The sequence below is a fragment of the Muscardinus avellanarius genome (genome assembly GCF_963383645.1).
Source record: "Muscardinus avellanarius genome assembly, chromosome: 7".
Classification (NCBI taxonomy): domain Eukaryota; kingdom Metazoa; phylum Chordata; class Mammalia; order Rodentia; family Gliridae; genus Muscardinus; species Muscardinus avellanarius.
Genome location: NC_137793.1, coordinates 70,375,316 through 70,400,032, shown reverse-complemented (window position 1 = coordinate 70,400,032; position 24,717 = coordinate 70,375,316). Strand labels below are relative to the sequence as shown.

At 39.6% G+C, this 24,717-nt stretch overlaps 1 protein-coding gene across 3 annotated transcripts; it reads right to left on the bottom strand.

Moving 5' to 3' along the window:
- Window positions 1-1,587: 1,587 nt before the first annotated feature.
- On the bottom strand, window positions 1,588-23,011 carry BPNT1 (3'(2'), 5'-bisphosphate nucleotidase 1; the record flags this gene model as incomplete). Of its 3 annotated transcripts, XM_080699415.1 has the most annotated exons (9): window positions 1,588-1,736; window positions 5,271-5,376; window positions 7,343-7,540; window positions 11,357-11,401; window positions 12,675-12,766; window positions 14,830-14,878; window positions 18,269-18,376; window positions 20,430-20,534; window positions 22,892-23,011. In XM_080699415.1, 9 exons carry the CDS (start codon window positions 23,009-23,011, stop codon window positions 1,588-1,590), a joined length of 972 nt encoding a protein of 323 aa, XP_080555541.1. The 3 variants fall into 3 exon arrangements, with proteins under 3 accessions (XP_080555541.1, XP_080555542.1, XP_080555543.1); XM_080699416.1 differs by lacking the exon at window positions 11,357-11,401; XM_080699417.1 differs by lacking the exons at window positions 11,357-11,401; window positions 18,269-18,376.
- Window positions 23,012-24,717: the final 1,706 nt, after the last annotated feature.

The following is a 24,717-nucleotide window of genomic DNA, read 5'->3' as shown; positions in this document are numbered from 1 at the left end:
GAAGACTGAGTGAGCATGGTTAGAAGGGAGAGAGAAAATCAGGGCAGGGAGAGAAGAGTTACAAGAGAAAGACCTCAAGGTGTCAAAGCCACACAGACCTTGCTGCTAGACTCTGATGCCTCTGTAAATTAATACTACACTACCATACCTAGTGAGTCCTATACTTACCTGATTGTCAACATTCCCAGAGCAGCCTTCTTTTTTTCTTTTGCGGAACTGGTGATTGAACCCAGGGGCATTCTATCTCTGAGCTATACCCCCAGCTTTATTTTTTAATTTTTAATTTTGAAATAGGGTCTCACTAAGTTGTGCATGGTCTCACTATGTACCTCAGGCTGGCCGTGAACCTGTGATCCTCCTGTTTAAGCCTCCCAAATACTGGGGTTACGAGTGTGTACCACCATATCCGTAACCACCATATCCATAACCACCATATCAGAGCAGCCTTCTTTTACAGAGTCAGGATTGCTAGGATAGACCCTGTAAATCTGCATTTGAGAAGAAAATTCTTCTCAGGCAATCCTGATGTTCAACTAGATTTCAGCACTATTTTTTTTTTTTCATTCTTTCTTTTATTGGTGTTGGGGAATGAACTCGGCCTCATGCATGCTAAGGGGTTTGGGAACTATTAAACCCCTTGCTTAATCAAAAAAGAGAGAAACTTAAAGGAATGGACAGACACCTAATAATAAATATCTAGCCATAATGTCAGAAGATAATAGTATACATTATAATCTGCCATTGTAAGAAATCAAGGCAATTACTCAACTTTTTACAGTTAACCCTTAAAATGATGTATAAGAATGGATCCACATAGTAGAGAATCTATAGTTTCTGAATACTTAAAAAGCAGACAAACAACATAGAGCTTAGATTAAATAATTTATTTCAAATAAACTTTTCCCACAAGTGTTTCACCAACATATATCACATTATATATTTTTATAATTGGAGTAGGTAGGAACACTTTAAAAATGACTGTGGAAAAGGAGAATGAAATTCTGGAACAATCAGGTTATGTGCCCTAAAGAAATGTGGTAATGAGACAGGAATGTTAATTACATAAATTATCTAGATAGTTTGGAACTAAACCTTTTTTTCATTTTTTCACATAAAAAGAAAAGAAATATATTGAGTTTATAAATTCTCCAGATATCAAAATTGGTCTGGTCGATTAGTCAATCAAACACTTTTTTTTCCTTTTTTCTTTTGGAGACAGGTTCTTGCTTTGTAGCCCAGGCTGTCTTCCAACTGCTAGGTTCAGCCTCCCAAGCAGCTGGAATACAAGTTGTATACAACTGTGCCTGGCTCACATAAAAGAACACATAAAATGTGTTACTTGCCTAAGGCATGGGAGTATTAGAAGGCAGCTATGCTCACTGCTATCCCGCTAAAGCTGCCCCTCCTGGGAGTACTGGACTCCTGTAAATCTAAATTCTTTAATGCTATTTCCTATTCCTAAGTAATTAATATAAATCACTGAAAAAAAAAAAAACAATGAATAAAGGTGGGTCTCTAATGGTATACAATCAGTTTTAAAATGTATGATTTTAATAAGCAAGTCCTTTTAGCTAAATAAGTGAAAGTTTAAGGCACAAGTGCATTTTTAACAGACTCTGGAACTCGGCTCGCATAGTAGTCGTAGTTCCTCAGCGTGGCCAGCACCCCTGCGGAGTTCATATGCTTCACTTCCTTGTTGTACTGAAGGGCGTTCCCATGGATATCAGTTAGCTTACCTAGAGAAAAAACATCGACACAAGGGTAATAGATGGTTGGACCATGATGTCTCTGATTTTTGGAGGGGCAGAGTGGCTCACTGGGGATCGAACCAAGATCTGGCACAAGCTAAGTGCACACTCTACTGCTAAGTTATACTTCAAAACCCCTGTAGCGGCTGGGCGTGGTGGCGCACGATGTAATCCCAGCGTTCAGGAGGCTGAGACATGATGACTGCTGTTCGCGGAAAGCCTCAGCTACTTAGTGAGGCCTTTTGCAACTCAGTGAGACCCTGTTTCAAAATAAAGAATACATTGCTGGGCGTGGTGGTGCACGCTTGTAATCCCCGCGCGTGGGAGGCAGAGACAGGAGGATCGCGCAGGTTCGAAGCTAGCCGCGCGCGCGCTGGCTTAGGAGACCCTGTTTCCAAATAAAAATGTAAAAATAGGTCTGGGAGTGTAGTCCGGAGATAGAAGGGCTTCCAGGAACCCCAGTACCACCAAAAAAAACCAACAACAACAACAACAAAAAAAAAAACAAAATAAAGAATACAATATAGGGCTGAGTGTATAGCTCAGAGGTAGAATGCCCCTGGGTTCCATCCCAGGGGCAAAACCCCCAAAACAACCCTTGTAGCAACTGGTGTGTGTGTGTGTGTGTGTGTGTGTGTGTGTGTGTGTGTGTGTGTGTGTGTGTTTACTGGGGATTGAACACAGGGCATTCTACCTCTGAGTTACACACACCCCCAGCCTGTCTTCCTTCCTTCCTTCCTTCCTTCCTTCCTTTCTTTCTTTCTTTCTTTTCTTTCTTTCTTTCTTTCTTTCTTTTCTTTTCTTTTCTTTTCTTTTCTTTTTTCTTTCTTTTTTTTTGAGGGGTAATGGGGATTGAACCCAGGGGCATTCTACCTCTGAGCTTCCAGCCCTACTTTATTTTTATTTGAAACAGATTCTTGCTAGGTTGATGAAAGTCTCACTGCTTGCTGAGGCTGTCCGCAAACCTGAGATCCTCCTGTTTCAGCCTCCCAAGTACTAAGATCACAAGTGTGCACCACCACACCCTATTCCTATTATTAAAAAAAATTTTTTTTGGTGCTGGGGATTGAACTCAGGGGCATTCTACTTCTGAGCTACACCACCAGCCCTATTTTTTAAATTATTTATTTTGAAACAGGGTCTCACTAAGTTATGGAGAGTCTCACTAAGTAGCTGAGGCTGGCCACGAACCTGGATCCCCTAGTTTCAGCCTCCCAAGTACTGGGACTACAAGCATGCGCCACCACACCTGGATCCTATTATTTAATATTAACACATTATTTGTAAGAGTACAATACAATTGTAAGCCAAGCGTGGTGGTGCACGCTTGTAATCCCATTACTTGAGATGTTGAGACAGGAGGATCTTAGCTACTTAGTAAGGCCCTTCACAATTTAGTGAGGTCCTGTTTCAAAATAAAGAATAAGAAATTGGACCAGTAGTGTAGCTCGGAAGTAGAATGCCCCTGGGTTCAATCCCCAGTACCCCCCCCCAAAAAAGAATAAAGTAGGGCTGGGGGTATAAATTGGAGGTAGAATGCTCCTGGGTTCAATTCCCAGTACCACCAAAAAAAATTGTATATTACCATTTCATTTTACATTTCAATAAATATAGACTATGATGAAATATAATTTAACTTTCTCATCATATAATATGCTAATAAGGTATTGATAGCTGGGTGTGGTGGCGCAGGCTTATAATCCTAGCATTCAGGAGGCTGAGACAAGAGGATTGTGGTAGGCAGCTCTCTGTAACTCAGTGAGACCCTGTTTCAAAATAAAAAATTAAAAAATAGGGCTGGAGGTATAGCTCAGAGGTACAATGCCCCTGGGTTCTAGCCTCAGTACTGCAAAAAAAAAGTATTGCTAAAGTAATATATTAGAAATGACAATACAAATCTTGTTTATTGCTTTGCTTTTTTTTTTTTTTTTTTTGGTGCTGGTAATAGTGCTGGGGGTAGAACAAAGGACCTCCCACATACTAAGCATAAGCTCTACCATGAACCACATATCCCCAGTCTTTGATAGGGATCTTATATGTTTGTTTATTTGTTTAAAGACAGTCTTACAAGGTTGTCCAGGCTGGCCTCACACTCAATACTCCTGCCTTAGCCTCCCAAGTAGTGGGGAATACAGGCATGCATCATTACGTCCAGCTCCTGACAGGAATATTTTTTTCTTTTTCCGGTACTTGGGATGGAACCCTGGGGCATTCTACCTCTGAGCTACTCTACCTCCAAGCTACACTCCCAGCCCAATTTTTTATTCTTTATTTTGAAACAGGGTCTCACTGAGTTGCAAAGGGCCTCACTAAGTAGCTGAGGCTATCTTTGAACCATGATCCACCTGCCTCAGCCTCCCAAATACTGAGATTACAAGTGTGTGCCACCATGCCCGGCTCGAAACCATATTTTATTAATCTTTACTTTGAACAGGGAATCACTGATTTGCACAGGGCCTCACTAAATAGCTGAGGCTGTCTGTGAACCCGAATCCTCCTTTCTCAGCCTTCAAAATGCTGAAATTCTAAGCATGTGCCACCACACTCGGCTTCCTGACAGGAATTATAACTGCTTACTAAGAGTAGATTTGAACTGATATTTTTTGAAATAGAAAAGTTATCTTACTGTAATATTACATATTATCTATAATATATTTTCAGTCAAGCTTTAGAAATTTCTAACTATGATCTTTACAACTGGTACTGAGATTATTGATTCAGCGATAATAGTGTAAAAGAGACTAGGTAAAGCAGGCATGGTGGTGCATGCCTGTTAGCCAAGTACTTGGGAGGCTGAGATAGGAGGATCACTAATTCAAAGCCAGCCTCTTAGTGAGACCTTGTTTCAAAATAAAAAATAAAAAAAGAACTATGGTTATAGCAGAGAATGTCCCTAGGTTCAATTTCTAGTAACCTAGAAACACACACACACACACACACACACACACACACACACAAAAAAAAAAAAAAAAGAAGAAGAGGAAAGGAGAGAGAGAGACCAATCAAGGTAATGTCACTGACAATAAGCAGTTTACTTTTTGAGGGGTAAAAGAAAAACTCTAAAAAACATTAAGACCATAAGCCAGGTGTGGTGGCACATGCTTGTAATTCCAGCACTTGGGAGGCTGAGACAGGAGGATCACAAGTTCATAGCCAGCTTCAGCTACTTAGTGAGGCACTCTGCAACTTAGTGAGCCCCTGTTTCAAAAATAAAAGAATAAAAAAATAGGGCTGAGGGTGTAGCTCAGAGGTAGAATGCCCCTGGGTTTAATCCCCAGTACTGCAAAACAAAAAAAAAAGCATTAAGACCATAATAAGAGTTACATTAAATTAACTATGCAGATTAAAGTCCCAAAAGGGAACAAAAGTCTATTTACTCATCTGTGAAATTAGGGCTTTGGACTGGATAATCTAAGCTTCCCTCTAGCTTTTATATCCTAAGAGTGTAGGTAAAATAATATTAAAATATGATGTTTTCACATAAATAAAAACTCTTAATTCTCTAAAATAAAACAGACTAACCTCCCACAGCATGTAAGATAACTTCTGGGGCACAAGTGTCCCACTTTTTACATCCAGGACTGGCAAACACGTATGCAGAAGCCTTCCCTTCAATCAGCTGAATGATCTGCAAAAGAAAGTAATTATCCCTCCACCAGGAAATGACTGAGGTACAAATAAGAAAGACTGCTTGTTTCTATCAAGGACATTTAATCAGTTCCTCTGTCGGACTTCACTTAGGTTAAAGCCATTAGCAGACTTAAATGACAAGTATGAAGAAATTCAATAAATACATAATATTTAGGGATCTGAAGTGGGGGAAAAACCTGGTCAAGTAAGCTGTAAAGAGGATGTCTGAGCAATCTCCATGTTCCAAGTTGGATGAAATAAAGTTTTCTCTATATTTACATTGTTTTTCTTACTATTAAAGCAATATATACTTATTACAAAAATAAAGACGTTTTAAACTTCTAAAACTGACCATTATTAAATAAAGAATTGAGAAATATCAAGCAGTACAATAATGTATAAAGCACAGTAAGGTCAAAAGCTATTCAGTGCTGATTAATCTAATTAGAACTTTCCAAAGTCTTCAGAAATAATACTTATTACTATTTCCACTACCAAAATAATCAACTTTTAAGTAGTCATTCTAATATTTCCTGGAATACTCATAAAAAACTGAGGTCACTGACAGAATTTGCTATCAAGTTTCATTAGTCGATTTGACTCTTTTTTTTTTTGCTATACTCTAAAATAATTATTACTAAAAACTCCAGACTTCAAATATTCCAATTAAAAAAACCACAAAAATGAGGAAAATCTTAGTAAACATAGAGTTACCAATATAACTTTTAGCACTATTTATGAACACCTTCAGACATTTCAACCTTGCTGGAAGATTCTGAGCAAAAGTTTTTCTTTCATTGAACAGATATGTCTAGTAGATTTTATGTGTGAACAATAGAGCAGGTATACATTTTTGTTTGTTCTTTCTTTTTGTAGTATAGGAATTGAACCCAGGGGCATTCTACCTCTGAGCTACACTCCAGACCTATTCTATTTTTATTTTTATTTTGAAACTGGGTATCACTTGGTTGCTGAGAATCTAAGTTGCTGAGGCTGGTCTCCAACCTACAATCCCTATTTCAGCCTCCCAGGTCACCTGATACCAGTTTTTTGTTTTTGTTTTTTTTAATGAAAGAGAAGCTATAGTTTTCAAAGGGGTACTTGCTGTTAAAATTTTATTTTTTATAAAATGCCCAACAAGTTTTTTTTTTTTTTTTTTTCAGAGAAAGGCAGAGGCAAACAAGATGAGAAATTAATGTTTCTTAGGAGGCTAGTACACTTTGAGAATAAAAGAAAATGGTGGGTTTTTATGATTATCAAAGTTAGGGGCAAAAAAAGTCATACTTGTCACTAGTTACATTTTAGTGATTACCAGGAAAAATATTTTTACTTTGAGTATGGCTTCCAAAGCATTGGTGAAAATACATTAATTCCATTCAGTTTAATAAATATGATTTGCCTTCTCTGTGCTAGGCACACAGCATGAAATGCACACATAGCAGCAGCTCATGCAGTGCAGTATCACTAGAGCATGGTGGTGCACGCTTATAATCCCAGCATTTGGAGGCTGAGACAATAGGATTGTGGTTCGCAGACAGCCTCAGCTACTTAGTGAGGCCCTTTGCAACTCGGCAAGACCCTGTTTAAAAACAAAGAATAAAAAAATAGAGTGGAGGATGTAGCTCAAAGGTAGAATGCCCCTTGGTTCCACCTCTAGTACCACCAAAGGAAAAAAAAAAGTTCAGAGCTGGATGTGGTGGCACACAATTATAATCCCAGTACTTGGGAGGCTGACACAAGAGGATCACAGTTTCACAGCCAGCCTCAAAACTTAGTGAGGCCCTTAGCAACTTAGTGAGACCCTATTTCAATATAAATAATTAAAAGTAAGGCTGGGGATGTAGCTTGGAGGTAGAATGCCCTGGGCTCAATACCCAGAACCCCCCCATACCTCCCCCCCCCAAAAAAAAACAATGAAAAGTTCAGAATTTCCATGTTAGAGCAGAAGACAGATCTTTTCATACCTTATTTCCTGCTCCTCCCACTCGCAGCACATCATCAGGGTTCATGGCAGAAATACAGTCTGTAACCAACTTGTTGCTGTGGGATCGCGTAGTTGTGACGATGTGCTTCCCAGCAGGGACTTCCTTCAGCTGAAACCCAAAGGCACCCAAACCTAAAACTCCCCAGATTGTCCTCCCCAGCACAGCATCTGGTCCTGCCTAGGTGAACGAGTGAAAAACAGTAGAGGTTACTGGTCATTTGGAGAAAGACATTAGCCATATGGGATATTTAGTTATAGTTAGAATATTTTTAATATAAGATATTTAGTTATAAAAATAAAACATAATTCTGTTTTGGAGTATAAGAAAGATAGCACTGACAAATGACTTTTTCTACAAAATCAGCTGATTATTCTCACTATTGCTTTGGTTAATAGTTTCAAAGGTATTGCAGGGAACTTTTGGTTATTGCCTGGAATCCTCCGGAAAGGAAATATGTATTTATTAACATTGTTTTCTGAATCATACAATAAGCTGTTTGTTGAATTAAAAATGGCCATTCTCAAAAGACACTGAAGTCTCCAGAAAATGAAATACCATGTTGATTACTTTTCAGTATCCAAGAAACAATAAGAATCATGTTTTGATAGTGAGATTTTTTTTTTTTTTTTTTTTTTTTTTGGTGGTACTGGGGGTGGAACCCAGAGGCTTTCTACTTCCGGGCTATACTCCCAGACCTGTTTTATATTTTATTTGGAAACAGGGTCTCACTAAGTTGCTGAGAGCCTCACTAAGTAGCTGAGGCTGGCTTCGAGCCTGTGCGATCCTCCTGTCCCAGCCTCCCAAGCGCGGGGATTACAATCGTGCACTGTATTTCGCTGTGAGACTGTATTTCGCTGCTATTGAGATAGAGCAACTGAACACTAGGTCAATACTGAAGAAGAGCCATGGATAATGGCATCAGGATTAAGATTTTACTAACAGTGGTAAAACAACAATGATACCACAATCTTAGAAAATGTATTTTCCTTTGCAGAGCTCAAACAATTTTCAACAACACTATAACTATGCACTTTGTATAGAATCATATAATCTGCATTTTATTTCATGGAAAGTAAAGCTGGTATACCAAATAATCAATCCAAAGTCATCACAATAATATTAATATAGTAGACATTTATTATACACAAGTAGATATATACTTTACTCGACAGGAAGCATGTACTGGGTCCCATGTGCTTTACATGTGCTTTACATGTATTATCTCATTCATCCTCAAAGCAACCCCATGAAGTTGGCATTATTATCCTTACATTATTTACTTATTTATTTTTTGTGAGGCGGGAGATAAAACCCAGAATCACATGCATGAGGGCAAGTGCTCTACCACTGAACTACATTACTCCCTATCCTTATTTTAAAAACGAGAAAAATGAGATTTGGGGTCATTAAGTAATCTCACCATGGAATTTGGGAACTTCATAACCAAGGCCAAGCTTGTCTGTATTGAAAGCTGACTTATTTTTTTGGGACAGGTTTATACAATATCATGTTATCCAGGATGGATTTGAGCTCCTGGGCCTAAGTGTTCCTCCTGCCTCAGCCTCCAAAGTAACTGGACACAAGCACATGCCACTGCACCCATCAACATTAATATTCTTCATTACTAAATTATACTGCTTGAGCTTACCTGTCAAAATGTTTGCAAACATGTTATCTTGGTGTGGGTGGGGGTACTAGGGATTGAACCCAGGGGCATTTTACTTCTGAGCTATTTTTTTTTTGGGGGGGGTAACTGGGGCTAGAACCCAAGGGCATTTTACTTCCAACCTACACTCAAAACCCTATTTTTATTATTTTTCTTCTCTCTCAGTCTCTCACTCTCTGTCTGTCTGTCTCTCTCTCTCTCTCATGCTACTGGGGATCAGACCCAGGACATTGCACATGCTAGGCAAGAACTCTACCATTGTGCCATATACCTAACTTACTCTTTTTCTTGAAACAGGGTCTCACTAAATTGCAGAAGGCCTAAGTAGCTGAGGCTGTCCGCGAACCCGGATCCTTCTGTCTCAGCCTCCCAAGTACTGGGATTACAAGTGTGTGCTACCATGCTTGGCTTTTTTTTTTTTTTTTTTTTTAAGGGTCTCATTAAATTGCTGAGGAGGCCGGGTGTGGTGGTGCATGCTTGTAATCCTAGCATTCAGGAGGCTGAGACTGGAGGATCACAGTTCATGGAAGCCTCAGCTACTTAGTGCAAGGTCCTTCGCAACTCAGTGAGACCCTGTTCCAAAAATAAAAAGACTAAAAAATAGGGCTGGGGGTATAGCTTGGAGGTACAATGACCCTGGATTCCATCCCCAGTACTGCAAAAAAAAAAAAAAAAAAGTTGCTGAGTGCCCCAGTTGCTGAGGCTGGTCTCAAACCTGCAATATTCCTGTCTCAGCTCTCAAGTACTGGGATTACAGGCATGTGCCACCACACCCAGGTCAAACACATCATCGTGTGTATGTGTGTGTGTGTGTGTGTGTGTGTGTGTGTGTGTGTGTGTGTTTGTGGTCTTTCTTGGGGATGAAACCCAGGGGCTTCTACCTCCGGGCTATGTCCCAGACCTATTGTATATTTTATTTTGAAACAGGGTCTCTCTAAGTTGCTGAAAGTCTCACTTAGTAGCTGAGGCTGGCTTCGAACCTGTGTGATCCTCCTGTCTCAGCCTCCCAAGCGCGGGGATTTACAAGCGTGTGCCACCACGCCCAGCTACACTTGGGGTTGACACCTGTGGAAGGAAGCAGGTGTGGGCTGGGGAAAAATGGGCTGTGATGCAGCCCAACAACTTAAGCTGACCCACTGGGGAACTCCAGAGCTAGAATAACCCTTCATAATTGTTCCACATTGGGATAAAATGCTAGGGCTGCAAAAAGTGGTCACTGGAAATGAACTGTGTAGCCAGGCATGGTGGCACATGCTTGTAATCCCAGCATTTGGGAGGCTGAGACAAGAGTATCACGGTTCGAGGGCAGCCTCAGCTACTTAGTCATATCCTTTGCAATGCAGTGAGACCCTGTTTCAAAATAAAAAATAAAAAATAGGGCAGGGGGTGTAGCTCAAAGACAGAATCTCCCTGGATTCAATTCCTAATACTTGGCGGGGGGGGGGGGCAACAACTAGCTCTGATCCTCCTTTAAAACCCATAGAGACTAGGGTTTCTTTGCATTGTCTGTTTTTTTGTTTGTTTGTTTTTTGTTTTGTTTTTGTTGCTTCTTTTAGGTGTCTATCAGACTTATTGTCTGTTAGAGGCAATAATAAAGTCTGAATTGTTAAGTTGTTTATTTGGCTCAGAAAAGCAATACAGGGTAATAATAAGACATGGACCTGACTGAAAAATCAGTTCTGTCATTCACCCATTGGGTTTCAGAGGTACATTAATTGCTTCAGTTTCCTCTTCTTTAAAATGGGACGAAGCTGGGCATGGTGGTGAATGCTGGTAATCCCAGTACTTGGGTGGCTGAGAAAGGAGGATTGCAGCTTCCTGGCCAGCATCAGCTACTTAGTAAGACCCTGTTTCAAAATAAAGAATAAAAATAGGGACAGGGATGTAGCTTGGAGGTAGAATGCCCTTGGGTTCAACCTCTCATACCACAAAAAGAAAAAATAGGGGTGGGGGGAGCTAAGTTTCCTTAAAGGATTGTGGTGATACTAAAAGAGATAATGCATGTGAATCCCTTGAGCCTGGCAGCACTTTGTAAGTTCCTGATAAATTTAGCTATTATTTCTACAATGATTATATCAAATGGAGTCCTTGGACTTGAATACACCAACACAGCTGAGCAACTTTCCAGCTCCCATCTGAATAAGTTCTTGAATAAGGAAACGGGAAGGAAAAGAGGGCATAAAGAGCGCACACAGAAGGCAGCGAGGAAAAGGGAGGGGGGGGAAGAGGAGAAAAGGAGCTAGTGCAGAGGAGCCCGGCGACCCCTAGCCACGGCTGCTGCCTCTTTTCTACCTTCTAGTGGAGCCAAAGCCTAGCCACTCTCTCACCTTGGCTTCATTGCTGTGTTCCCTTAACTGCTGCTTTCCATTGCTCTGTGGAAAATCAATAGAGTTTTTCGAATCTCAGAAAGAAGAGATGAAAATTATTAACAATTTCTAAGCACTTAACTTTATTTTTGATGAAATGCATCATGTATTATAAGGCTCTCTATAAATTAAATGCCCCTCTTAAAGAATAGTATTGAATTAATGTTCACATAAAAATAACAAACTTATGTCTGTAATATGATACTGTATAAACATTAAAGTCATGTTATAAAGATTAATCGACACTTAGCCAACTCTATATGACTTTTCTAATAATGCTTAATTATTTTGGTAAGTTCTAAGAAATACATATTATAAAAATGTATAATCATATAAACACTAGGAGAAAATAAATTTGTATTAGAAGATTAACCAGAATTTAGAAGTGATAATTCTCACTCTGGTTTCTTTGTTTCTCCCAAGTTCTATCAAGGTCATTAATATCTTAATAATAAGATCAATAAATATCTTAATAATCTCCTTTAGAATTTAAAGTGATTTAATGGTATATTCTTGCTTTGAAATGACATCAGCCTCTTGTTTCTTATTTTTTGTGCATATGTATGGTACTGGGGATTGAACTCAGGGGCCACATCCAACACTTCTAAGGTTTTTGTTTGTCTTGCTAGATTGCTGAGAGTCTTGCTAGTCGCTGAGTCTGTCCTCAAACCTATGATCCTCATGTTTCAGCCTCCCAAGTACTGAGATTATAGGATACCCAGCACATTAGCCTTTTGTTTCTAAGGAAGACAATTTTTTTTGAAATATAATAGAAAGTCAAAGCAGATTAGAAAAGACAAAGTAAGAGAAACAGAGTGCAAGAGCATATTCAGTTCTGTTATTGATATCAACTACAATTTAGGCACTATGCAGTATTACCTGGAAAGCAATAGGGCTATCTCTTTTCTTGGTTGATATGATTCATTTCTTCAATATGCTTCAAGAACCACCTGTAAATCAGGTGTCTCGGTGACTAATCTAATCAAGAACCATGTCGATAACTCTCATACATTTGCTCTTGAATCATAAGTACATAAAAAACAAAATGTATACAAGTGTGTGTGAACACACAAATACATATTTATACATTCCTGGTACCAATGCTCTCAAAGTTTCGATTCAACAGCTCCAGGTACTACCTGATAATCTGTATTCTGAAAAGTTCCCCAGATGACTGCAAATGCAGCCAAGGTAGAAACCACAATTAAATGACATCTGAATCATGGAACACTATTATATATTATATAATAAAATATTTTTGTATCACTGATAGTAATACCTGGTAGTTGTAATATGGCTGGTTAATAATGCCTGCTATGGCTTTTCCTTCATATGCGATTCCAATAAGAACAGTTACATTGTCAAGAAGACCTATAAATAAGAAATATCAGTTATATATCTTTCTCATAGCATGACTTCTCATCAGTCTCATCAATCTCTCCAAATACTTTTTAGAATAAAAGGAAGGACACATCAAAGTGATACAGAGCTTCTCTTTTTATCAATGAATTATAGACATGTTTTCAGAACATACCCACACATGCTGCATAACTCATTCATTACATGTATAGCTCATTCAAGTATAGAAAAAGGTTTTTTTCCCTAGGAACTATGAGAAAATGAGAAATTTTCTTTTTCTAAGCCATGAAGCTGAGAGCCAAAGTAAGAAAAAAAAATGTAAGCAGGGCATGGTAGCATACTCCTGGCCTCCCATTACTTGAGAGTCTGACACAGGAGGATCACACATTCAAAGCCAGCCTCAGCAACACAGTCAGGCTCTCAGCATTTTACTGAGATCCTGTTTCCAAATTAAAAAAAAAAAAATGGGGCTAGGGGTGTGGCTCAGTGGTAGAATGCCCCTGGGTTCAAACTCCAGCACCACAGAAAAAGAAGAAAAAAAAAAAAAAAAAAGAAAAACTATGTAGATCATTATTTCAAAAATAAAACTATAGCTGGGCATGGTGATACACACTGGTAATCCCAGTATTTGGGAGACTGAGACAGGAGGATCACAGGTTTGTAGCCAGCTCAGCTACTTAGTGAGGCCCTCTGCAACTTAGTGTGAACTTACAAAATAAAGAATAAGAAATAGGGTTGAGGGAGTAGCTTGGAGGTAGAATGCCCTGGGCTCCATACAAAAAATAATAAATTAATTTAAAAATAAAATTATAACCTTCCAAAGCCTAAAACTCTGGCTCTGAGCGTGTTTTTTCTTACTTTTATGTTGCCAACTTTATTTTTATTTTTATTTTTTTGTGGTATTGAGATGGAACCCAGGAGCATTATACCTCCAAGCTACACCCTCAGCCCTATTTTTTATTCTTTATTTTGAAACAGGGTCTCACTGAGTTGCAAAGGGCCTCACTAGTAGCTGAGGCTGTCCGCAAACTGTGATCCTCCTGTCTCAGACTCCCAAAAGCTGGGGTTACAAGTGTGCACCACCACACCCAACCATTCCAGCCCTTTTTAATTTTTAATTTTATTTTTTTATCTTGCTACTTTGCTCAGGTTGGCCTAGAACTTGTAAGCCTCCTAGCCGGACATGGTGGTGCACGCTTGTAATCCCCGCACTTGGGAGGCTGAGACAGGAGGATCACACAGGTTCAAAGCCAGCCTCAACTACTTAGTGAAGCTCTCAGCAACTTAGTGAGACCCTGTTTCCAAATAAAATAAATAAAATATAAAATAGGTCTGGGAGGATAGTCCGGAGGTAGAAAGCCCCTGGGTTCCACCCCCAGTACCACCAAAAAAAAAAAAAAAAAAAAAAAAAAAGAACTTGTAAGCCTCCTGCTTCAGCCTCCAGAGTCACTGGGATTACAGGCATGACCCACCACACCCAGCTAATTTTTCTCCACTTCAGAGAGAGGGTGAATGAGATGAGTGTGGGACGGCAGTGGTGGCAAGCCAAGGGCAGCACTGCTACACCTGTCACTGCTTCTTCACCCCAGTAAATACCACTGGGTATAGTATAGTCACTTTGGTAATGCAGGTTTGATATGACAGAAATTACCATCTGGGGGACCTTTAAAATTATAGGGCTAACAGAGTATAAGGGTAATATTTGAAGATGAATTTTCCGCTGTGTGTGTGTGTGTGCACGCGCACGCGCGTGTGTGCGTCTGTCTGTCACTGGGGTTCAATCAAACCCAGGGCTTTGCTCATACTATGCAAGCACTCTACAGGTTTGAGGAAGGCCTCAGCAACTAGTAATGCTCTCAGCAACTTAGCAAGACTGTTTCAAAACAAAAAAATAAAAAAGCTAGGGGTGTAGTTTAGAGGTAGGATACTCCTGAGTTCAGTCCTCAGTGCGCACGTGCGCACACACACACACACACACACACACACACACACCATTTAAAATATCAAATCTTTACAAGTAAATATTGTATCTTATTCTTATTTCCATGAAATACAAATGTAAAAGAGATACCAACCTTCAGTATATTCCTTGGTACCATCCAGAGGGTCAACCCAAACCACAAGCTTAAAAAAGAAGAAAAAAAAAAAAAAACCCAGAAAATATATAAGTAAAGAATATCAAATTCCAAAAATAGATTTTTTATTATTTATTATTTTTCATTTTTGAAATTATATTACAGATAGCCTAAGCAAACAAGCCAACATCAGTTTTTGTTTTTCTTTTGTGTGTGTGTGTAACTGAGGATTGAACCTAGGGGCATTCTATCTCTGAGTTACACCTCCAGCACCATTTTAAAAAAATCCTTCATTTTCCTTTTGTTTTTTTGTTTGTTTATTTATTTATTTATTTATTTTTGCGGGTCTGGGGATGGAACCCAGGGGCATTTGACCTCCAAGCTACACCCCCTGCCCAATTTTTTATTCTTTATTTTGAAACTGGGTCTCACTGAGTTGCAGAAGGCCTCACCAAGTAGCTGAGGCTGTCTGCGAACTGTGATCCTCCGGTCTCAGCCTCCCGAATGCTGGGATTACAAGCGTGCGCCACCATGCCCAGCTTGGTTTTGTTTTTGTTTTGTGGTATTGGGGATGGAACCCAGGGACATTCTACCTCCAAGCTACACCACCCATGACCCTATTTTTTTTTAATTCTTTATTTTGAAACTTTCACTGAGTTGCATAGTGCCTCATAAGTAACTGAGGCTGTTTATGAACAATGATCCTCTGTCTCAGGCTCTCGAGTACTGGAATTACAAGCGTGTGCCATCACACACAGCCTAACATAAGTTCTGTAACAATAAAAAACTAAAATTTTGTAGTCATGTAATAAGTCTACTTAAACTAGAGAAAAGTTAGATTTAAGAATTATAAAGCCGGGCGTAGTGACACACACTTGTAATCCCAGCATTTGGGAGGCTGAGCCAGGAGGATCGCGGTTTTAGGACAGCCTCAGCTACTACTTTGTGAGGCCCTTTCCAACTCAGTGAGACCCTGTTTCAAAATAAAGAATAAAAAATAGGGCTGGGGGTGTGTAGCTCGAAGGTAGAATGTCCTTCCTGGGTTCCATCCTCATCCCCAGTACCACAAAAAAAAATTTTTTTAAAGTCAGGTGTGGTGACACACCCAGCAGTTGGGAGGCTGACAGGAGGATCATAGGTTCACAGCCAGCCTCAGCTACTTAGTGAGGCCCTCTGCAATTTAGTAAAACCTTGTTTCAAAACAAAGAATAAAACATAGGGGCTGGGGGTATAGATCAGAGGTAGAATTCTCCTGAGTTCAATCCCCAGTACCGCAAAAAATAAATATTAAATGCTTATCCGAAAAATTATTGTCACTTGAACATCAATAACATGCCATAAACACACTGACCTTGTTATTGATGGTGCAAGAAAAAACATACAAAATGGTATCCAAAAAAGTTTTGAACACTATGTAGTTACTACTAGGCTTTTGTTTTTGTTTTTGTGATACTGGGATTGAATGTAGGAATATTCTACCTCTGACCTATACCTCCAGCCCTTTTTAATTTTTTTTTGAAAAAAGTTACTGAAGGCCTCATTGCATTGCTGAGGCTGTCCTCAAACCTGCAATCCTCCTGTCTCAGCCTCCCAAGCACTGGGTTAAAAGACATAAGCCACATGCCTAGCCCTTTTTTTTTTCTTTCTTTCTTTGCAGTGCTGAGAGTCAAATCCAAGGCTTTATTTCTCTACCACTGAGGCACAGCCCCCATCTGTATTTTTATTTATTTTGGTGGTATTGGGGATTAAATCCAGAGATGTATAATCTTCAAGCTATACCCCCGGTCCTATTTTATTTTTTGGGTTTTTTTTTTTTTGGTGGTACTGGGGGTGGAACCCAGAGGCTTTCTACCTCCGGGCTATACTCCCAGACCTGTTTTATATTTTATTTGGAAACAGGGTCTCACTAAGTTGCTGAGAGCCTCACTAAGTAGCCGAGGCTGGCTTCGAACCTGTGTGATCCTCCTGTCTCAGCCTCCCAAGCGCGGGGATTACAAACGTGCGCCACCACACCCGGCTTATTTTTTGTTTTTGTATTGGGGTTTGAACCCAAAGACATTCTTCAAGCTATACCCCTACAGCCCTATTTATTTATTTGCTTATTTATTTATTATAAAATAAACTGAACCCAGAGCAGTCTGCCTCCAAGCTATACCCCAGCTGATATTTTTTATTTGGAAACGATCTCGTTGTTGAGGCCTCAATAAGTTGCTAAGGCTGGCTTTGAACCTCCTGTCTCAGCCTCCCAAGTGCTAGTATTACAGGCAAGCACCACCACACTCAGCTTTATTTTTTATTTTGAAACAGGGGTCCCACTAGGTTGCTGAGGTCTCATCAAATGTCTGAGTGAGGCTGGCCTCAAACCTGCGATGTTCTTATCTCAGCCTCTAAAGTACTGGGATTACAGGCATGTGTCACCTGGCCCTGCATTCTTCTTTGTGTTTTGGTCCTGGAGGTTGAATCCAGAGGCATTCTACCTCCAAGCTCCAGCTCCCAGCTCTTTTTCTTTTCTTAAACAGGGTCTAAGTTGCTAAGGGCCTTGTTAAATTGTTGTGGCTGGCTTTGAATCTGTGATCCTCTTTGTCTCAGCCTCCCAAATATTGGAATTACAGGTCTGTACCACCACATCAGCTTATCCTAAAAGTATGTATGTATGTATGTATGTATGTATGTATGTATGTATGTATGTATTTACTTATTTATATATTTATTCATTTTTTTTATGGTACTGGGAATTGAACTCAGGGGAGGTTCTACTTCTAAGCTATACCCTCAGCCCTATTTTTTATTTTGAAAAAGGGTCTGGCTAACTTGCTGAAGTTGGCTTTAAGCCTGCAATTCTCTAATCTCAGCCTCTCAAGTACTAGGATTACAGATGTGTGCCACCATACTCAGCTAAATGTTATTTATCTATCTATTTATTTATTTAGTGTGTGAGTGTGTGTGTGTGTGTGTGTGTGTGTGTGTGTGTGTGTGTGTGTGTTACTGGGGAATTGAATCCAGGGGCAAACCCCAACCTATTTTATTGTTTAGTCTGAAACAGGGTCTCACTGAGTACTAAGTTGCTGAGGCTGGCCTCAAACCTGCAATCTTCCTGTCTCAGAGCCTCCCAAGTACCGGGATAACAGGTGTGTGCCATGCCCTAAAAGTATTTCTAATCATGGTTTTAAGCCAGGTGTGGTGGTGTATGCCTATAATTTCAGCAACTCAGGAAGCTGAGACAGGAGGGTTGTGAATTTGAGACCAGTGTCGGCAAAGTAGTAAAACTCTATCTCACAACTACAAAAGGTTTCAGAGAGGAAAGTTTCAGGAACATAGTTGCCTGAAACTTCTATGAAAGATTTCAAGGTTTTGGCTGCCTTTATAACTAAGAAATTTTCACCTTATGTGGATTGGACTGCCCTTACTAAGAGAATTGAAGTATAAAGATGGACCTTACATCTTCTTCTTTAATAGCGCTGTACTGTGATGGGCACGGTTGCTTCAGTATTTCCTCCCACTGGCCATCTTCAATCAGCTCTTGGTCTACTTCCTCAGGAGGCAGATCCTGAAGCAGAGAAAAAAGGCCACTGTTACAGAACATGTGTTGTCTCAGCCACAGGTCAAACGCAGCATCACAATCTTTACTGGTCCTTTCGGCTTACCATTTTAAAGCAAACCTAATACAATTGTAAAAACAATTATATACCACTCATCACAGTTGACTGGATACTCCCAACTACATTATCCTCAACAAGGCTTTTGTGTGTGTGGGGGGGGGTACAGGGGATGGAACCCAGGGGCATTCTACCTCCAAGCTACACTTCCAGCCTTATTTTTTTATTATTTATTTTGAAATAGGGTCTCACTCAGCCGCAAATGCCTCACTAAAGAGTGGCTGAGGCTGTCTTCAAACCGCAATCCTCCTGTCTCAGCCTCCCAAATGTGCTGGGATTACAAGTGTGTGCTATCACACCTGGCTCCACAACAAGATTTTAAAAAGATATATTTTTTTTTTAGTTTAAGAACTTATTTTTTCTTTCAAAGTGTTATGGATATAGGTTTAAGAAAGCCTATTTTTTGGTTAAAAAAACCCTAATTTTAAAAACAACAGCAGGGCTTGGTGGTGCACACTCTTAATCGCAGCATTAGGAGACTGAGACAGGAGGATCACAGTTCAAAGACTGCCTCAGCTCCTACTTAGTGAGGCCCTTTGAAACTCAGTGAAACCCTGTTTCAAAAAATAAAGAATAAAGCCAGGTATAGTGGCGCACACTTGTAATCCCAGCATTTGGGAGGCTGAGACTGGAGGATCACAGTTTGCGGACAGCCTCAGCTACTTAGTGAGGCCCTCTGCAAATCAGTGAGACCCTGTTTCAAAATAAAGAATAAAAAAAAAAAAAATTGGGCAGGGGGAGTAGCTCGGAGGTCAAATGCCTCTGGGTTCCATCCCCAGCCCCGCAAAAAATAAAATATATATATATATATATATATATATATATATATATATATATATATATATATAAAAGAATAGCCGGGCATGGTGGCACACACTTGTAATCCCAGCATTTGGGAGGCTGAGACCAGAGGATCACAGTTCACAGACAGCCTCAGCTACTTAGTGAGCCCCCACCCCGCGACTGAGACCCTGTATCAAAATAAAGAATAAAAATAGGTCAGGGGTGTAGCTTAGAGGTCAAATGTCCCTGGGCTTCATCCCTAGAACTGCCAAAAAAAAAAAAAAAAAGAATAAAAAAGTAGGGCTGGGGGTATAGCTCAGAGGTACAGTGCCCCTGGGTTATATCCCTAGTACCCTAGCAAAAATATCCCTAGTAAAAACAAAAACAAAACAACAACAACAACAACAACAAAACCAGGTGTGGTGGCACACCCTTGTAATCCCAGCATTTGAGAGGCTGAGACTGGAAGATCACGGTTCATAGACAGCCTCAACTACTTAGTGAGGCTCTTTGTAACTCAATGAGACCCTGTTTCAAAATAAAGAATAAAAAATAGGGCGGGGAATGTAGCTCAGAGGTAGAAATAATGCTGGGTTCCATCCCCAGTACCGCCAAAAAAAGAAAGAAAGAAAGAAAGAAAGAAAGAAAGAAAGAAAGAAAGAAAGAAAGAAAGAAAGACAAATAGAAAAATAGGGCTAGTAGTTTGGAGATAGAAAGCCCCTGGGTTCCATACTTAGTGACACACACACACACACACACACACACACACACACACACACACAAAATAAATAAATAAAAAAAAAACCCATTCTATTCCAAAGGTCTAGAATTTTAAACATCTTTTTATTTTACTTTTTGGTACTAAGGATTGTACCCAAAGCCTCATATATCCTAGGCAACACTCTACCACTGGGCCCTCATCTTATAGTTTGTAAATATATAGTAACCATATCTCCCATAGCTAAAATTGAGATATATAGCCTAAAAGTGGATCAAAGTATTTTAAAATCAGATACTTCCTCCAAGGGATACAATAATTACTTTTGTTTCAAATACAGATATAATGCTTAAATTGTAATAGTGGTATATAAGTCACTGAGCATTAGTTACAAATCCACATAGTAAACAGGGATTAAGAAATGTGTCCTTGACAGCCCTTACCTCTTCTCCTATAATGGTTAGCTTGGGGAACTTGCGTGCCAGGGAAGAGCAGATGCTCATCTGCACCAACCGGTCAGCTTTGGTCTGCAGGTCTGTCGCAGAGGTCTGTAACAAAGAATGCAAATTTTAGCAGAACTAATGGGAAATAAGCTGTCTGCAGATTTCTAAATGCACAAATACCTATATAATTTAGGTTATACTGTCACGTTTCAGATTTGTAGAACTTAACATCAAACGAATCAAAAAGTTTTGTGGCCTGTATTTTCCTTACGGGATCAATACTGGTTAAAGTATGGAAGTGGATTTTTTATCTTTTTATTTATTTTTTGGTGCTAGGAATCCAACTCAGGACATTGAATGTTGTAGGTATGTGTTGTAGCACTGGGCTGGAACTCCAGCCCAACAGTGGTTACAGTTGGAAAGGAACTTTGAAATCCCCAGTTCAGAAGTTTATTTTATAAGAATGCTGGATGGAGCCGGGCGTGGTGGCGCACGCTTGTAATCCCAGCATTCAGGAGGCTGAGACTGGAGGATCGTGGTTCGTGGACAGCCTCAGCTACTTAGTGAGGTCCTCGGCAACTCAGTGAGACCCTGTTTCAAAATAAAGAATAAAAAATTGGGGCAGGGGGTGTAGGTCGGAGGTCAAATGTCTCTGGGTTCCATCCCCAGACCCGCAAAAAAAAAAAAAAAAAGTGAAACACTATCTTTATTACTTAAAAGTTATTTCATATACTGTTCCTATTATAACTTCCCCTCACTAATCCTAATAATTCAAGAGGTCCTCAAAATGATTCACTAGTATATAGAAAGAATTCCTATTTCTAAAATCTAAAAAGTATAAAAATGAACAGCAATAATATTTAATGTACAGTCCATTTATAACTCTAAGTCAGTAAACATAACTGACAGTCATATGCCTGAGAGACATTGGAAATTTGTGCAAATGAATCACACCTCCTATGTTAGTTTGCTTTCAGAGAATTCTGACATTTTGCAATTTACCTACGACTGGTTACATGAATTTACAGGTTATCTTGAACAGTAGCATTTTTACATTTCTTTGCAGAGAGCTAATTAGTGAGGCTGAAAATCACATTTATGTTGCACTGAAGTCTGCAGATTGTCTTAATGCAAAGCAGTATTCTGCTATCAGGTGACTTCGGCAAGGCAGGCGCTCTGTACATATCTGCTCACTAAAAAGACTTAAATTGTTGAGTTTGAATATTAACTGCTAAAGAAAGACAAAACACACTGATAGCCATGCATTCAACTATCTTAACTCCTAACTTTTTTACTCCTCCTCATCTTTTTCTTCTTTCTTTCTTTCTTTCTTTCTTTTTTCTTGGTACTGGGGATTGAGGGGCATTCTACTTCTGAGCTACATCCCCAGCCCCTCCTCCCTCTTTGCAGGACTGGGAATGGACCCTCGGGCATTCTACCTCCAAGCTACACTGCCAGCCCTATTTTTTATTATTTATTATTTATTTATTTATTTATTTATTTATTTATTTATTTATTTTTGGTGGTGGTACTGGGTTTCCTGGAAACCCTTCTACCTCCGGCATACACTCCCAGTACCTATTTTTATACTTTTTTATTTGGAAACAGGGTCTCTTAAGCCAGCGTGGCTGGCTTCCAACCTGCAGGCTCCTCCTGTGTCCGCCTCCTGGGTATTACAAGCATGCGCCACCAGCCCAGCTTTATTCTTTATTTTGAAACAGGGTCTCACTGAGTTGCAAAGGGCCTAAGTAGCTAAGGCTGGTCGCGAACTGGATCTTCCTGTCTTAGCCTCCCAAATGCTGGTATTACAAGCGTGCGTCACCAGGCATGGCTAGAAAAGGCTTGTTTTGAGTTTCCTTCCCATAAAGAAAAAAATTAATGTTTTGAATATAATGAATACTTATTTAAGTGCCAGATTTTATCAAATATGTCAAGTTTCCTAAGGATTGCATGGTTTTACATAGAATACATTTCTCTGGGATTTGTTCTGGGGCTAAATATTTGTCAGAAGATTCAGTGACACAAATAAAGATCCTAGATGCAGTCTGTACTTATTCACTTGGTTGCTTCTTTTTTTCTTTTTTCTCTCACTTTTTTAGTGTGTAGGGTACTAGAGATTGAGCCAAGGGATATTATACCGCCAGGATACCCCTCCCACCCTTTTTTATTTTTTGTTTTAAAACAGGGTCTCAGTAGGTTGCTGCAAGTTTTGTACATTGCTGAGATTTTACTCAAACCTTCTCTTGTTTCAGCTTCTCAAGCACTGGGATTACAGGTATACACAGCCACACCTGGCTGGGAGTCATTTTCAAAGTAAATATGTGGCCCATTTGAACTCTAAGGACCTTGCAATCTCCATAAGAGAACCATCAATTATTTTATGTGTTAAAGTTTGTCTACATTATGACATTCTTTAGCTAAATTATAAAAAGACGAGCTACAGTGAATGAGACTTGCAGTACCTTCTCCACAATACCCAGGTCTCCTTCAGCAATAACACGTCTGACTATCGTTCCTGCCTTCTGAGCAATAGAATATGATGAGGCGACCAATCGCATCAATACAGTGTGACCGGAAGCCATGATAAGCCCTAAAAGAAAAAAAAAAAAAACGAGAAAAATGCTTGGTTACTTTAAAAACCATCACTGGTATATATTTAACACATTTTACTGATTGCGTACTTGGGTCTGCCTTAGTTTCCCAAGTAGACTCTTTAATAAATACACACAAAAGTGACTAGGAGGAAATTCCACTGGGGCATTTAACTCTATCCATTTTTTTCTTCTTGGTACTAGGTATTGAACCCAGGGGCATTCTACCTCTGAGCTACTCCTCAGTCCTTTTTATCCTTAATTTTGAAACAGGGTCTCCCTAAGTTGCTGAGGGTCTTGCTAAATTGCTGAGGTTGGCCTCATACCTCCTGTTTCAGCCTCCCACATACAGGGATTGCAGGTAGCACCATCATGCCTGGCAGCATTTATTCTGTTAATATTTTATGGCTTTTTTTTTTCTCTCTGTAAATGGGACTTTTTTTCTTTTTTTTGGTACTGGGGGGTAGAACCCAGGGGCTTTTCTACCTCCCAGATCTATTTTGTTTTTTACTTGGAAACAGGGTCTAAGTTGCTGAGAGCCTCACTAAGTAGCCGAGACTGGCATCAAACCTGTGCGATCCTCCTGTCTCAGCCTTCCAAGTGCTGGGATTACAAGCGTGCGCCACCACACCCGGCTCAAAATGGGACATTTTAAAGCACAGGAGACACTGGCCCAGGCTACTTGGCATGTGAAAAAGTTTTGTGTGCATTATGTAATGTGAAAGGGCTATGAAAGCTGCTTCAGAGGCTAAAAATAAAAAAGTAACATTTGTTTTTGAAAAGTTAATATTTTGGTGGGTTCTGAGTAAAATAATGTGACCTAATGTCTGTAATGTAAAACTGGTCAGTGTTAAGGTATATGGACAGCTAAAGGATTTGGGTATATATGTGAAGCATCCCCAGTACCAATAAATAAATATATAAATAAATAAATAATAAAAATTTAAAAATATTGCTGGGAGTGTAGCTCGGAAGTAGAATGCCCCTGGTTCAATCTCCAGGACTAAATAAATAAATAAATAAAGCCCAGCAGGGTGGCACACTTTGGTAATCCCTATATATGAGAGGCTGAGACAGGAGAATCGCGGTTCGAGGACAGCCTCAGCTTAAGCCCTTTGCAACTCAGTGAGACCCTGTTTCAAAATAAAGAATAAAAAATAGGGCTGAGGGGTGTAGCTCGAAGGTAGAATGTTACTGGGTTCCATCCCCAGTGCTGCAAAAATAAAATAAATAAATAATAAGAAATCAAATCCTGCTATTTTAGTGACTATTCTAGATGCTGGGATGTCCCACCCAAAGCCCCTTAGAGACTGAAGGACTTACTTCCCCAGTTGCTAAGACTGCCCCAGCTGACATCTTTCTTTGGGAATTTATCTGCTGAGAAGAGTCATTTTACCTGAAACTTGTGCAAGGCTGGGGCTCTGATCCCTAACACAACAAAAAACAAACAAAAAAAAAAACCTCTCACCTTTAGGTCAAATCTGGTCAACATTATTTCACTGCAATAACACATTATTATTCCCTTTATATAGGGACCATATGTAAAGGACATTATAATCCTCAAGCCAGCAATGAGCATAGTTCCACTTTCTTTCTTTCTTGTACCACTTTCTTTTTTTTTTTTCTTTCTTTTTTTTTTGTTGGTCTGGGGATGGAACCCAGGGGCATTCGACCTCCAAGCTACACGCCCTGCCCTA